Below are 14,369 nucleotides of genomic sequence, written 5' to 3' on the forward strand. Positions count from 1 at the left end.
GTTACCCCATCGCACACTCTGGGGTCCCCGAGACTTCGCTCTTGCCAATATGAGCTTAATACTTCCAGCATGACTTAGGTAAGCAGGATGTGTCTCTCCAGGGAGAGAGAGCGCATTCCATTCCAATAATCTATCTCTAGGATTTCCACATGTAGATGGGATAGTCTTAAGCACGGTGATGGGTTTTCACGTGTGTCAGACACCCGACTGACCAAATAAATATTGACCGGAATGTACTAACCAGTTTAGTGATCATGAAAAGACCAGAAATTGAAACCAATTTGTTTGCTCTCTGGATGCTGAGAACAACTGGCTGAGTCACTTTAAGTCAATTACACGTCTACATTTGGAACCTGTGTTTGCTTGATTGAAGCTAATAAATGAATAATTGCTAAAAAATATCTCGCAGCGATATTTCATTTACTGCTAGCTGCCGTGAGCCTGGCAGTCACAAGCCCACAGACATGTGATGGCAGCAAAGAAGTTTGAGGAGTTTGTGTCTCTCCTCGGGAATAGCGCTGCCCATCCAGCAGGTGCCAGCAGGCTGGGGGATTGCTGAGCTAGGCTGTGCTGACCTAGGCTGTAGGTGCTTTACTGGACTGTGCTGGGCAGTGTTGTGTTGGACTGTGTTGGGCTGGGCTGTGTTGAGCTAGGCTGTGTTGGGAGGTGCTGTGTTGGGCTGTGTTGTGTTGGGCTGTACTGTGTTGGGCTGTGCTGTGCTGAGCTAGGCTGTGTTGGGAGGTGCTGTGTTGGGCTGGGCTGTGCTGAGCTAAGCTGTGTTGGGAGGTGCTGTGTTGGGTTGTGTTGGGCTGGGCTGTGCTGAGCTAAGCTGTGTTGGGAGGTGCTGTGTTGGGTTGTGTTGGGCTGGGCTGTGCTGAGCTAGGCTGTGTTGGGAGGTGCTGTGTTGTGTTGGGCTGTACTGTGTTGGGCTGGGCTGTGCTGAGCTAGGCTGTGTTGGGCTGTGCTGTGTTGGCCCTGTGTTGGGAGAGAGAGCTGGAACCAGTGAAACACCTCTGATGGCTGCTGTCAGCTATTTTTAGATCCAGCTGCTATTTTTACCTCAGATTATTTCCAGCGCTGTTTACAGACCAGTCTATTATGGTCGTGTTCTGTCACATTCCTGTGTCTGTGTGTTTGTATAGACTGAGGCTGGAGAGTGTTGAGGCCAATTCGATGTATGGGCCAAATGACCATGAGCTATCAAGAAGGAATGAATATCTGAAAAGATATTTATCTAAAAGCTAATCTGGTCTCTGCGGCAGGTTGTGCGTTCTGTGACCATCCAGCCTGCTCCCCATTCACCCCTACTCCCTCCGTCACCCGCTCCCCACCTCATCCTCCCTTCCCTCGCACCCCTGTCACCCGCCCTGGGGCCAGCCAGCACAGGGAAGTGATTTGGGACGTCCTCCTGACGTGAAAGGTCCCGTGTGAATGTGGGAATGTGGGTATTGTGATCACCTCAGGTGGAGAGATATTCCTTGCGGTTTCCATGAGAACAAACAGAAAGAGAGAGAGATGGAGTAAAAGCTGCTCTCTCTCACTCTGTGTGGATTGCTGATGGGCTCCGTGTCCCTTGTATCAGAAGGTTGTGGGTTCAGCCCCAGCTGGCACTGAGCCAAGGCAATCCGCAGAGAGCTGCTCGAACACCGACAGCTCAGAGCTGGGTTGGGAGCTGGGCTGCCGCACTGCCATCCTCAGGGACATTTCTCTGGCTTCATTCAAAATCTGATTCAATTAAGTTTTATTGTTTGGGGAGAATGTTGATTCACTGCACTACAGAACGGGTCCTGTAGCATAGATTAGAGCACTCACCTCACAAACAATAGGACCTGGGTTTAATTCCCAGATAGGGCGAAACCTTAGGCAAGTTTCCTTATTCATTAATTGGCTGCCTTATATCGTCCACAAAATACACAGATACAGTCAATCCGCTTTATAATATATTCTGTGAAGCTTTGAAGTGACTCAAAGACATGATAAGGTGCTATATCAAATGCAAAGATCATTATTGTTATTATTATTACTCCATGTGCCCCTATTTACCTAGCAGTACGTAGGAACCCAGTTGTTAGTCAATTGGTGGATGGCTTTCTAGGGGTAACAATCTCTCATAAAAAATGTGGTCACTCAATCCACGACTGCTCCTGCATTTCGCCCATAAAATACAGTCAATCCTCCTAACAATACAGTCTGTGAAGAGCTTTGAGATGTCTCAATGATGTGATAAGGTGCTTTATCAAATGGAAGGATTATTATTATGAGGTTCTGTCTCGGATGCTATGATTAAAGTGTTGAGTATTGGGTTTCGACCACTCATTAAATGATTCAACAGAGCACAGAATGGACAGAACAAACTGTGTTTTCGTAAACTCTCACAGGGTTCATCATGACTGGACTGTGTCGTAATCCCATTGGCAAACTCACAATGATACTCTGCAGTCAGCCCCCACCCCAAGAAAGCTCCGTCCTCTCATTGTCTCTTGGTAAAAAAACACTAAACTCCTGACCAGCCAGACCAATGAGGGGTGAGATCCAGAATTTGCGGTACTAGGCAGTGATCATTTCCCAGTGAAATACCCTCCGGGAGACACACAAGCTTTTATCCTCTGTTCTATCTGTTCATTTTGTAACGGGTGATAATGATTCACAGTCAGTGTAATTGAAGCCTCACAGAAGCAATCTGTCTCACTCAAGTCAGTGTGGTGTTGCCTTCAGGTCATCCAAGGGCATTTTATTTTGTGCTTCGTCATAATTTACTATCTTAAATAGTTGTTAGCGAGGCCTGTCAGAATCCCTTGCCACATGCCTCACTCCCAAAACCAGATTGGAACCTGCTGATTTTGGAGTAGGTTCTAATCCCCGCTGTGTGTCCTTATGGCCATCTGTAGCTCACTGTGCAGCCATGTTCTCCCCACTCACACAATCTGGGTCTCCTTGTAAGTGAAAAACAGGTTGGGTTATTGGAATTGTAGCTCAGTAGTTAGAGCACTTGGCTCGCAAACGAGAGGGCCTGGGTTCTATTCCCGGCAGGGAGAAACGTTTGGGAAATTGGCGGATCACTTTCCAAGGGTAATAAACCTTTCAGAAAAACAATAACTTGGTCACTCAATCCACAACTGTTTGTGAGATACTGCTGTGTGCAATTGGCTATTATGTTTAATCCACAAACTACATAGTCAATTCGCTTTACAATGCACTCTGTGAAGCGCTTTGAGACATCTGAGTGATGTGATAATGCGCTGTATTAAATGCAAGGATTTTGTATCCCACACTGCAGAAGTCGCAATATTGATTGATACCAGTCTGGAGACAGACACAGTGGTAATGCGAGATTTTGTGTGACCATTAACCAGAGGGTCATGTATTCAAACCATGGAGTCTGTCCTTATTTCTGTTCTCTTCTTTCTCACTGGCCTCATCCCCCAATAGATTCAAGATCCTCTTCTCACCTCTAAATCCCTCCACGGTCTTGTCCCACTCGACTTCTGCCACCCCCTCAAACCCTCCCTACCCAGCTGCTCCCTCTGATCAGTGGGCACCCACCCAATGCACATTTGCCACCTTGCCCTCCCCCTCCCCACCCTTTCAGCTTATCTGCCCCCGCTCCCTACAACTCAGAGTCTCTCTGACTCTCTCCCTTTCTCTGTGAAGGGTCTGTCTCTGTGACCACACTTTCAACAACAAAATTACATTTGTAAAGCGCTTTTCACGCCGGTTGGCGGTAATCGTTCCCCACCCCTGGCTCCCACCCCTGCTCGGGAGACCAGACAGTATTGTTAAGATCCTTGAGATGTCCTGTGACCCCACACTCATCTCTGTCCCCCCATCACACCGGTCCTCATCAGGCTCCACTAGCTCCCTATCACAGAACAGATCGATTTCAAGATCCTCTGACTCGTGTACAAATCCCTTCATGCCCTGGCATCTCCCTAAGTTTCTGATCTGCTTACCCCTCACTCCACTAGCTGTTGCTGCCGCTCAGTTGGCTCTGGCCTCCTGCTCGTCCCTCCTCCCCTCTGCTCTACCATCGGCCGTGATTTTAACCCAGCTTGGGGTCAGGCTCCGCCACTATTAAGCGCTCCAAGACGCTACTCCACGTGAAGAGTGCTATGTAGATCAAAGTTGTTGTAGTTTTTGTTGTTGATTCCAGGGGTGCTGTGTAAATGTAAGTTGTATTTGATTGTAAGGTGCTGTGTAAATTGACAGTGTGTTGCTGCTGACACTGTGACTTTGTTTAACAGAAGAGTATTAATGAAGGGCTGCTGCTGAAGCAAACAAGCTCATTCCAGAGGTGGAAGAGAAGGTACTTTAAACTGCGAGGGAGGACACTGTACTGGGCCAAGGACTCAAAGGTAAATGAAAACCTCACTGTGATTCCACTGTGTGCAATAGGTGTCAAGAGTATTGGGATTCTATTTCGCCCACAGAATGCATAGTCACTGCATTTTGTGGGTGAAGCACTTCGAGACGTCTTGATGATATGATAAGCTGCTATATCAAAAGCAAGGATTATTATTATTAATTATTATTATTATACACTGGGAATGATGTCAGTTTTCTTGATGAAGAGAAAAGTTACACATGATTTTAAAAACTGTGACTTTAGCTTCCCAGAGTGCAGTGTTCAGGTCTGCAGGGGAGGCTCATGTTCTCAGGTCTCAGTCTGGTCTCTCGTAACCGTCACTCACTCTCGCTCTCTTTCCAGTCCTTAATATTTGATGAGGTGGATCTGTCCGATGCCAGTGTTGCAGAAACCAGCACCAAGAACATTAACAACAGCTTTACCGTAAGCCACCTTTATTCCTAGCTCTTTGTTAGCGCTGCGCTGGAATCCTCAATGTTGAGCTATGTGGAGTCCTGTAGTTTAGAGATCAGTGCGCTCGCCTCACAAGCAAGAGGGCCTGGGTTTGATTCCCGGGCAGGGTGAAACCTAAGGCAGGTTTACTAACTCCACACATTTACTTAGCAGTAGTAGGAATAAGGTTGTTGGTCGATAGATGGATCACTTTTCTGGGTGTAATAATCCCTTAAAAAAAAATTTGCCCACTCATTCCCTGACTGTTTGCAGGCCCCTGCTGTGCACAATTGACTGCTGCGTTTCACCCACAAAATATAGTCAATTCACTTTGTAATATATTCTGGGACGCACTATGAGATGTGTTGAAAATGTGATAATGTGTTATATCAAATGCAAGGATTATTATTATCCTCATTGAGAGACAGATTTTGCTGCTTTAGGAAAAGGTGTTCAGTTTTTTCCTGTTACCGGTGGTTTGTTCACAACACAACACATGTCACCTGGCGTGTCACCAGTGTTATCAGACAATTAGCATGCATGCCATGAAGCCATTGAGTCTTGGCAGGTTTGGGTTGAGAACCTGACTGGGTTGTGTGCTGGGGCAGCTGATAAACTGTATGAGAGGTGTGTGATTGGATGGCTGGAGCCAGCGTGTGATTGGATGGCTGGGTCCACTGTGGGATTGGATGGCTGGGGTCAGCGTGTGATTGGATGGCTGGGGTCAGCGTGTGATTGGATGGCTGGGTCCACTGTGGGATTGGATGGCTGGGGTCAGCGTGTGATTGGATGGCTGGGTCCACTGTGGGATTGGATGGCTAGGTCCACTGTGGGATTGGATGGCTGGGGTCAGCGTGTGATTGGATGGCTGGGTCTACTATGGGATTGGATGGCTGGGTCCACTGTGGGATTGGATGGCTGGGGCCAGTGTGTGATTGGATGTTGACCTACAACACAACTTGTTATGGAGCCCGGATGCTCCGGGTATTGTTGTTGTGTAAATATGATGCTAAACTTACGGAAAACCAGCTTCCAAATTAAGGCAGAAAGTCACAGTTTATCACAATTCTGGGCAACTTTTATTATGGTCTTTCAGGTTAAGGCTATCCAGAACCTCTACTCTCTCACGCACTGGGCTCTGATCGAGACCCAAATAAATTCAAATGTCCTTGTAGCAAAATCTAACCCTAAGCAAGTTAAAATATACATTTCTGGATGTGTTGCTAACAGGCTGACATTCCAGTGCAGTGTTGGGGGCTTTGTGTGTTATTGCTGTGTTTTTCTGAGCCATTAAACCAATATATCTGTTGGATATTAAAGATCCGTCTGCACAATTGGACAAATGAAGAGAATTTCTCCCAACCAACAATCTCCAGATAAATCAGTCATGATCTGTGGGATTATCCACAAAATGCATAGTCAATCCAATTTACAGTATATCCTGTGAAGTGCTTTGAGACTTCGACTACCTGATAAGCCTTATTATTATTTATTATTTATTATTGATATTATTTATTAATATAGCTTTTTGTGGGATATTGCTATGTACAAATTGGCTGTTGTTCATGCTTACATGTACACCGTCACTACACTTCACAGTAATTACTTTGAGACATTTCGGTATTATGGTGCAATAATTATTCTTAACCCCTCCAATGTGGTTGGATTATTTTCAGGTGATCACTCCCTTCAGAAAATTAATGCTCTGTGCTGAGAACAGGAAAGAAATGGAAGATTGGATTACTGCTCTGAAGTCAGTCCAAAAATGGGAGAACTATGAGGTGAGGGAGTGGAAATGAGGCATCCGTCCTCGGGGAGAGTTCCTTGGACTAACAGTAAAATAATTTAAATAACTGATATCTAAACTCAGTTTCAATTATGTTTCAAGCTTACAGAGGATAGTCATTGAGGGGTTTTGATAGAGTAGATGGGGAGAAACTCTGGCGAGTGGGTTGGTAACCAGAGGAAACAGATTTAAGCTAATTTGCAGAGGTTAGTTGAGGAGAATTTTTTTTTAGTGTTGTTACCGTCTGGAATGCACTGCCTGAAAGGGTGATAACAGCAGATTCGATAATAGCTTTCAAAAGGGAAATGGATATGTACTTAAAAAGGAAAAATGTGCAGAGCTGTGGGGTAGAGGGGGAGTGGGACTAGTTGATAGCTCTATCATAGGCAAGATGGGCCGAATGGCCTCCTTCTGTGCGTAAGATTGCATGATTCTATATGTTTGGCCGATTAAAATTTCTTATGTGGTAAAGTTTGCTTGTGCTCTTTGTGAGCATGTTATGAAATAAACTTACTTATTCGGTATTATAACATAAATTGCCTGTGTATAAAGTATACAATAGTGTCCATATATACAATAAGATATGGCTTATAGTATATTACAATGTAGAACATATCTGATCATTCTGTGTTAATAAGGCTAACTGAATAACATTCAATCTACAGCATCAAAACAGGCCATTTAGTCCTTCCTCCAACTACAGTAATCCCTCCCACACAGTAGCCCCTCCTCCATAGTAACCCCACCCCACAGTAACTCCTGCCTCCCCACACACAGCATAGCTCGTCATTGATATTGCTGTCTGGCAAGCTTTCCCGCTGCTTGTCCAGCGAGGACCATCCAACCCTTTAGGTGCAGGGTTAACAGGAGCTGAGTGGGATGACTCCCTGACCCCAGTGACTGATCTGCTGATGATCCAGGCTGGGCTGTGCTGTCATCAACAGAGCTCTGGAATACTGCGGACTACCTCAGTGATTACTCTATTATTGCATTGTATATAGAGCATTGAGCAGTTAATCTATTTCAGTGGTAATGTCTCCAATGATAGTAGATGGTTTTACGAGACAAAATATTGTACTGAGTTTCACCCTCTAGGTTTGTACGCTTCCATATTCATAGGATGCAATATTGTGCCCCATATTCCCAAACCCCCTGGTGAGGGGAGGGAGAAATTTCCGGTTACATTGATTCAATCGGTGCTAACCAGGAACCTGACACACATTATAAACTCCCATCTCAGCCACTGTCACTGTCTCTCCTGCCAGCACCTGGCTGGCTCCATAGACCCCTTCACAACAACAACATATTATACAGTCAATTCACTCCACCCCTGGTGGAGGGTCGAAGAGGAGGATATTGCATTTTAGTGTTTTATATTTGACTGATGTCAATACGGGGTTTTGTCTTCAGGCAACGCAGCTGAACATGGAGCACTTCTCAGGGATGCACAACTGGTATGCCTCGTCCCACGCTCGGCCCACCTTTTGTAACGTCTGCCGTGAGGCCCTGTCCGGCATGACCTCCCACGGATTGAGTTGTGAAGGTATTACACACCTGTCCTACTCTGAATATATAATATACTAATAATTCTTAGCATTTCATACAGCGCCTTATCACGTCATTGAGACGTCTCAAAACGCTTCACAGAATACACTGTAAAGTGAATTGATTGTATATTTTGTGGGTGAAAGGTGGCAGCCAATTGCACACAGCAGCGTCACACAAACAGTCGTGGATTGAGTGACCAATTTATTATTATTATTTTTTGGAGGAATTAAAGCAATCCACCAATCAACTAACAACTGGGTTCCTACTTACTGTTAGGTAAACAGCGGCGTGTGGAGTAAGGAAACTTGCCCTGGAATCAAATCCAGGTCTCTTGCTTGCGAGGCAAGTGCTCTAACCATTGAGCTACAGGACTCCACAGAAATATACTGTAAAGTGGATTGCTTGTGTATTTTGAGGCTGGCTGAAAGGTGCTGTGTGCTTTCCCCTGACAGTGTGTAAATTTAAGGCTCACAAGCGCTGTGCTGTCCGGGCCACCAACACCTGTAAGTGGACTACGCTGGCCTCTGTAGCAAACGATATCATTGAAGATGAGGATGGGGTAAGTAGCTCGGTGCAGCGGGTGGTGATTGGAGAGTTTACTCTGAGCGCTTGATATATATAATAATTTTCACATTTTATGAAGCGTCTAATTGTATTTACTATAGCGCCTTATCATGTCTTTGAGACATTTCAAAGTGCTTCACAGAATATACTGTAGAGTGAATATGTTTTGTGAGCAAAATGTGGCACTCATTTGCGCTCATGTGGCACTCATTTGCGCACAGCAGTGTCCCATAAACAGCCGTGGAGTTAGTGACCAATGTTATGTGATGGATTGTTGGCCAGGACACCGGGCTGAATAGAGGAGTATATGATGGAGTAATGGACTATAGAGGTCAAGTGTGATCCAGGGTCAAGCCTGTTGTTACTGTCTCCACCTTCTCCGGGAGCTGTGAGGCCGACAGGGGGCAGTGAGGTCACAGGCAGCGTCCTGTAAGGCTTCCTGGGGGGGAGAAGGGGGAATCTCGTTCTCTTTCTCTCGGTTGTTATTAGTTGTGGCCTTGGGAGGCCTGAGAGACAAGAGAAACAAGGATCAGGAGGAAATTACATGGAAAGGTTATTTATTTTTCATCCAACATGATAATGATCAACACAACACACATCTTGACTCTGGGGACCTGGCTGGTAGTGGTATAATTCTCCTAATGCTTTCTCCCTCACTGAGCCCATCCCCTCTCCCCAGGTTGCGATGCCTCACCAATGGATGGAGGGGAACCTGCCGGTCAGCGCCAAGTGTGCCGTGTGTGACCGAGCCTGCGGCAGTGTCCGTCGCCTGCAGGACTGGAGGTGTCTGTGGTGCAAAGCGATTGTAAGGCTCTGGTCTCCTTGCGTCGGCTCCTAGTGAAAGCTTTCTGTGCTCACAATGGTGAACATACTAGAACCTGGCAGAGGGTGTGAGCATGTGGAACACCCTGCCCTGTGGAACAGGTGGAAACACAAAAATAATAATAATATTTGCATTTGATACAGTGCCTTTTCACGTCTTCGAGACGTCTCAAAGTGATTCACAGAATGTACCGTAAAGTGAATTCACTGTATATTTTGTGGATAAAACATGGCTGCCAATTGCGCACAAACAATCATAGAATTATACAATTATACAGCACAGAAGGAGGCCATTCGGCCCATCGTGTCTGTGCCGGCTCTTTGAAAAGAGTTTCCAAATCAATCCCACTCCACCGCGCTCTCCTCATAGCCCTGCAAACTTGTCCCCCCCAAATAATTATCTACTTCTCTCTTAAAAGTTGTTATTGAATTGGTTTCCATCTCCCTTTCAGCCAATGCATTCCAGATCCGAACAATTCACTGTGTGAAAGCTTTACAGTATATGGATTGAGTGACCAAATTATTATTATTTAAAAAAAATGTTTTTGAGGCAATTATTATCTCAGAAAAAGCGATCCGCTAATCAACTAACAACCAGTTTTCTACTTACTGCTCAGTAAACAGTGATGTGTGGAGTATGGAAACTTGCCTAAGTTTTCGCCCTGCCCGGGAATCGAACCCAGGTCCTCACTTATGAGGCGAGAGCTCTATCTACTACAATGTATTCCATATCTTGTTTCACAGGTTCACTATTCGTTCACTGAAATAGTGTTTGCATAGATTTGTTCTGAATTTACTCCCTTCAATCACAGGCCGTGTCCTCTGCTTTTACTATTCTGGACCATGTATTCAATATCTTGAAACAGTCTGTAGTGATCTATATTGTGTATCGTTTGACACATCCCAACATCTGATTTGCTTTACTCGCTGCCACAGAGCATTGTTGCGAGAGCTTCAATATATTGTCAATCAGGAACCCCAGATCCTTTCATTTCCATACATATTATTTTCCTTCCATTCAAATAATAGTCCTTTCCAGAAATTTTTATCCCCATGTGAAGTACTTTACATTTCTCCACATTGAATTTCATCTGCCACTGATCTGCTCAATTCCCAATTATGTTCAAATCCTCCTGTAACCTATCTTGTTCAGCTTTGCAATCTACCACCTGCATTAGCTTGGTGTCATCTGCAAACTTAGCCACTGTGTTTGCAATTCCTAGTTCCAGATCATTTATAAAAAATATTAAACAAAAGATGTCCCAAAACAGGCCCTTGTGGAACCCCACTGGTAACATTTTTCCAGTCTGATGACATTCCCTGTCCCACCACCCTTCCAGTCAACCAATTGCACATCCAAACCTCCACTGATTCCTGCTTTCTTTACTTTCAGTACCAGTCTCTCAAGTGGAACTGTATCAAAGGCCTTACACACACACACACACACACACACACACCATGGCATAGCCACAAACATACACACCATAACATAGCCATACACACATAACACACCATGTATAACCACACATACCCACATCATGGCATAGCCACACACAGATCATGTCATAGCCATACACACACCATAGCATAGCCATCGATGCAGAATCAATTGGAATCTTTAAAAGAGAGATACTGATCGGGAGTGTGTGACAGATGACAAGATATTGTGGTTCCCTCCTGTTCCAGAGCTCCTAACCCTCTCCAGATGTTTCTATCAATGTAGAATGTGGAGTCCTGTAGCTCAGTGGTTAGAGCACTCGCTTTGCAAGTGAGAGACCTGAGTTCAATTCTAGACAGAGGGCGAAACCTTGGGCAAGTTTCCTTACTCCACACAGAGCCTAATAATAACCCTCCAAAACCAAAACAATAATAAATTGGTCATTTTCAATCTACGACTGTTTGTGGGACATTGCTGTGCGCAATTGGCTGCCGCGTTCGCCCACAAATATACAGTCAATTCACTTTACAGTGTGTTCTGTGAAGCGCTTTGGGACGTCCTCCCGATGTGGAAAACGCTATATCAAATGCAAGGATTATTATTATTATTATATTATGTCAAAATGGGCTCAGCCCCTCATTGACAGGTGTCTGTGATGTATCTCTTATCTGTTGGGTTTTAACTGCAAAACAGATTCTTGATCAGCACGTCAGCAGTGAGGCTGGGAATGTTCCACAGAATTACTTACCCAAACAATCTGCAATTTTGTGCCCAGGCCAGTGCAATCACTCAGGCTGCACTGAAATGGAATTAGAGGGCATTACTGCAGAAACTATCAGCTCTCACGTCCAGTTAGGGATGTGAGGGTAGTCAGACGTTGGGTATGTGGGGAAGGCATTGTGCTGGATTGGGATTAGATAGTTGACTGTTCACATTACCCCAGGAATGCACTGTAATAAAATACAATAATAACCCTTGCATTTGATAGAGAATTTTTCACATCAGGTCAGGAGGATGTCTCAAAGCCCTTCACAGTATTTACTGTAAAGTGTAGTAACTAATTTGTGCGCACCAATCCAACAAACAGCCATGGAGTGAGTCACCAATTTTATTTGGGGGATTGTTGGCCAGGACACCGAGAGAGAAACTCTCTTCTCATTTTGTATAATGCCATGAGATTTTTATTGCCCACCTGGAGAGGCTGATGGGGCCTTGTGGCTGTGTGTATTTATATGTGTGTACATGTTTGTGTGTATTTATAACAATCATTGGATTTGATATTATGTCTTTGAGACGTCTCAAAGTGCTTCACAGAATATAGTGTAAAGTGAATTGACTTATGATTTTTGTGGGAAAGATGCGACAGCTGATTACGTATGGCAGTGTCCCACAAACAGTCATAGATTGAGTGACCAATTTATGTGTATGTATATGTCTGTGTGTTTGTATGTGTTATGTGGGGTGTGTCTATGTGTTTTCCTGACAGCACTGAGCTCCTGTTTAAGTGTCCAAGCCGTTAGTAAACTTGTCTGAGCAGGTGTAACTTGTGTTTTGCAGGTACATAATGTGTGTAAGGAGCAGTTTGAAAGGAAGTGCCCCCTGGGTCAGTGCAAGCTGTCAATCATTCCCCCAACCTCCCTAAACAGTATTGACTCTGATGGTAAGTGATGGAGGCCAGAGCATGTCAGCAAGCTCAACCCTCCTCTCCCTCAGCTCTTATCTTCACCCTCAAAATCACCAGCTCACTTTCACTTTGATGTGAAAGGCGCTACACAAATGTAATTTGGTTGTTGTTGTTGATGGAATTCCAGAAAGCACTTTGTGCTGAGCCTATACGTGTCCCGTTGAAGCCGCTGAAGTAAAGTTGCCATTTAGTCAGGAACCCCCAATGTGAGGGCCTCACTCCCACCTCATTCCCTCAGATACCTCCCTACGGAGGCCTGTGCAAAACCCTAATGGGTTTGTGGAGTCCTGTAGTGCAGTGCTTAGAGCATTCAATTAACAAGTGAGAGGACCTGGGTTTGATTCCCGGGCAGGGCAAGACATTAGGCAGATTTCCTTACTCCACACGCCTCTGACTACCTAGTAATCCAGTTGATTGGCGGATCATTTTTCTGGGGAAATAATCCCTTCAAAAAAATAATAATAATTTTGTCACTCTGTTTGTGGCACACTGTGTGCATAACTGGCTGCCACTTTTCACCCACAAAAATACAGTCAATTTACTTTACAGAATATTCTGTGAAGCGCTTTGAGACGTCTCATTGACATGATAAGGCGCTGTATCAAACACAAGGATTATCATTATGTGTCAAGTATAAGATTATTATTAATAATAAGTGCCTGAGCGAGAGTGCTGAGTGGCTACCCACACACCACTGTCAGCAAGCCACTTCCAGTTGAACAGAATGATTGGTTGTCCATTTATCTAAGGAATTGACCAGCCTGGGTGTGGGCTGGCTTTGTGCTGAGCTCAGGAGGAGTGAGAAACCCTCCACATTTACATCACAATCAGCGTTCAGCACTGAGAGGCGCCCACATTCCAAGTCCCCACAGCATGAAATTGTGATTTTTTTATAAACTCAGACTTCTGGATTTCAATTTGATTTCTCCTCACTGTATACACTGCCGCATTTATTACCTCACTACATGCAGAGGTGAGTGAGGCTCAGTGTGTGTGAGGGAATATATAGCTCAGATAACCTGTGTTCCACCTGGACAGGTACAGGTATCTCCTGAGCTGCCACTTCAAACAGTCTCTCTCTCTCCTGGCTTTGTGTTCACCCACAAATCCAAATACAGTGGCAGCTGCTTTAGCTGGACACTGGTTAACCTCGGGCACCGAGTAAATTAGACAAATTTAACACCTGGCCCCAAATCATTTGTATTCTTATCTGTTTTAAATATGATGGTTAATTCGTACAGCAATCTGGTTAGTCCGGACAGAAAGACCCGCTGGTTTCTGCAGAATCTACTCACTTGGGCCTTCTGTGTATAGAGTGGCTCCTGGATGGAGATGGGAGGAGTCAAATTATGCTTAACTGACAGCGGACTCCAGCCATTCACAATCAGTGAGGAGGCCGAGGACCTGGGAGGAAACAAGGGAGTGAATGGGAGGAGTCAAATGGTGATTTATTAACAGCTGAAGCCGCTTGTAACTGGAGCCCAAAGATTCACAAGCGGCTCCAAGGCTGTCACCGCGAATTGGTCCCTTTCCGGTCCAATGGGAGGAAGGAGCAGACACCGCCACTCCTCTGCTGGGCGGGAAGCAATAAGAGAACTTCAGTTAACATCATAGAATCATAGAATTATACAGCACAGAAGGAGGCCATTCGGACCATCGTGTCTGTGCCGGTTCTTTGAAAAGAGTTTCCAAATCAACCCCACTCCCCCACTCTCTCCCCACAGCCCTGATC

At 45.1% G+C, this 14,369-nt stretch overlaps 1 protein-coding gene across 6 annotated transcripts in view; it reads left to right on the forward strand.

Moving 5' to 3' along the window:
* si:dkey-172j4.3 (diacylglycerol kinase delta) overlaps positions 1-14,369 on the forward strand; it is an 87,418-nt gene that overhangs the window by 36,895 nt on the left and 36,154 nt on the right. For all 6 annotated transcript variants that reach the window (XM_042340645.1, XM_042340647.1, XM_042340644.1 and 3 more), the window contains exons 2-8: positions 4,242-4,352; positions 4,706-4,786; positions 6,472-6,576; positions 7,992-8,124; positions 8,582-8,688; positions 9,373-9,498; positions 12,511-12,613. In XM_042340645.1, coding sequence (XP_042196579.1) covers positions 4,242-4,352; positions 4,706-4,786; positions 6,472-6,576; positions 7,992-8,124; positions 8,582-8,688; positions 9,373-9,498; positions 12,511-12,613 — 766 coding nt within the window. The remainder of the gene's footprint in view (positions 1-4,241; positions 4,353-4,705; positions 4,787-6,471; positions 6,577-7,991; positions 8,125-8,581; positions 8,689-9,372; positions 9,499-12,510; positions 12,614-14,369) is intronic.

Source organism: Callorhinchus milii, unplaced genomic scaffold, assembly GCF_018977255.1.
Source record: "Callorhinchus milii isolate IMCB2004 unplaced genomic scaffold, IMCB_Cmil_1.0 Scaffold15, whole genome shotgun sequence".
In the NCBI taxonomy this organism is placed as follows: domain Eukaryota; kingdom Metazoa; phylum Chordata; class Chondrichthyes; order Chimaeriformes; family Callorhinchidae; genus Callorhinchus; species Callorhinchus milii.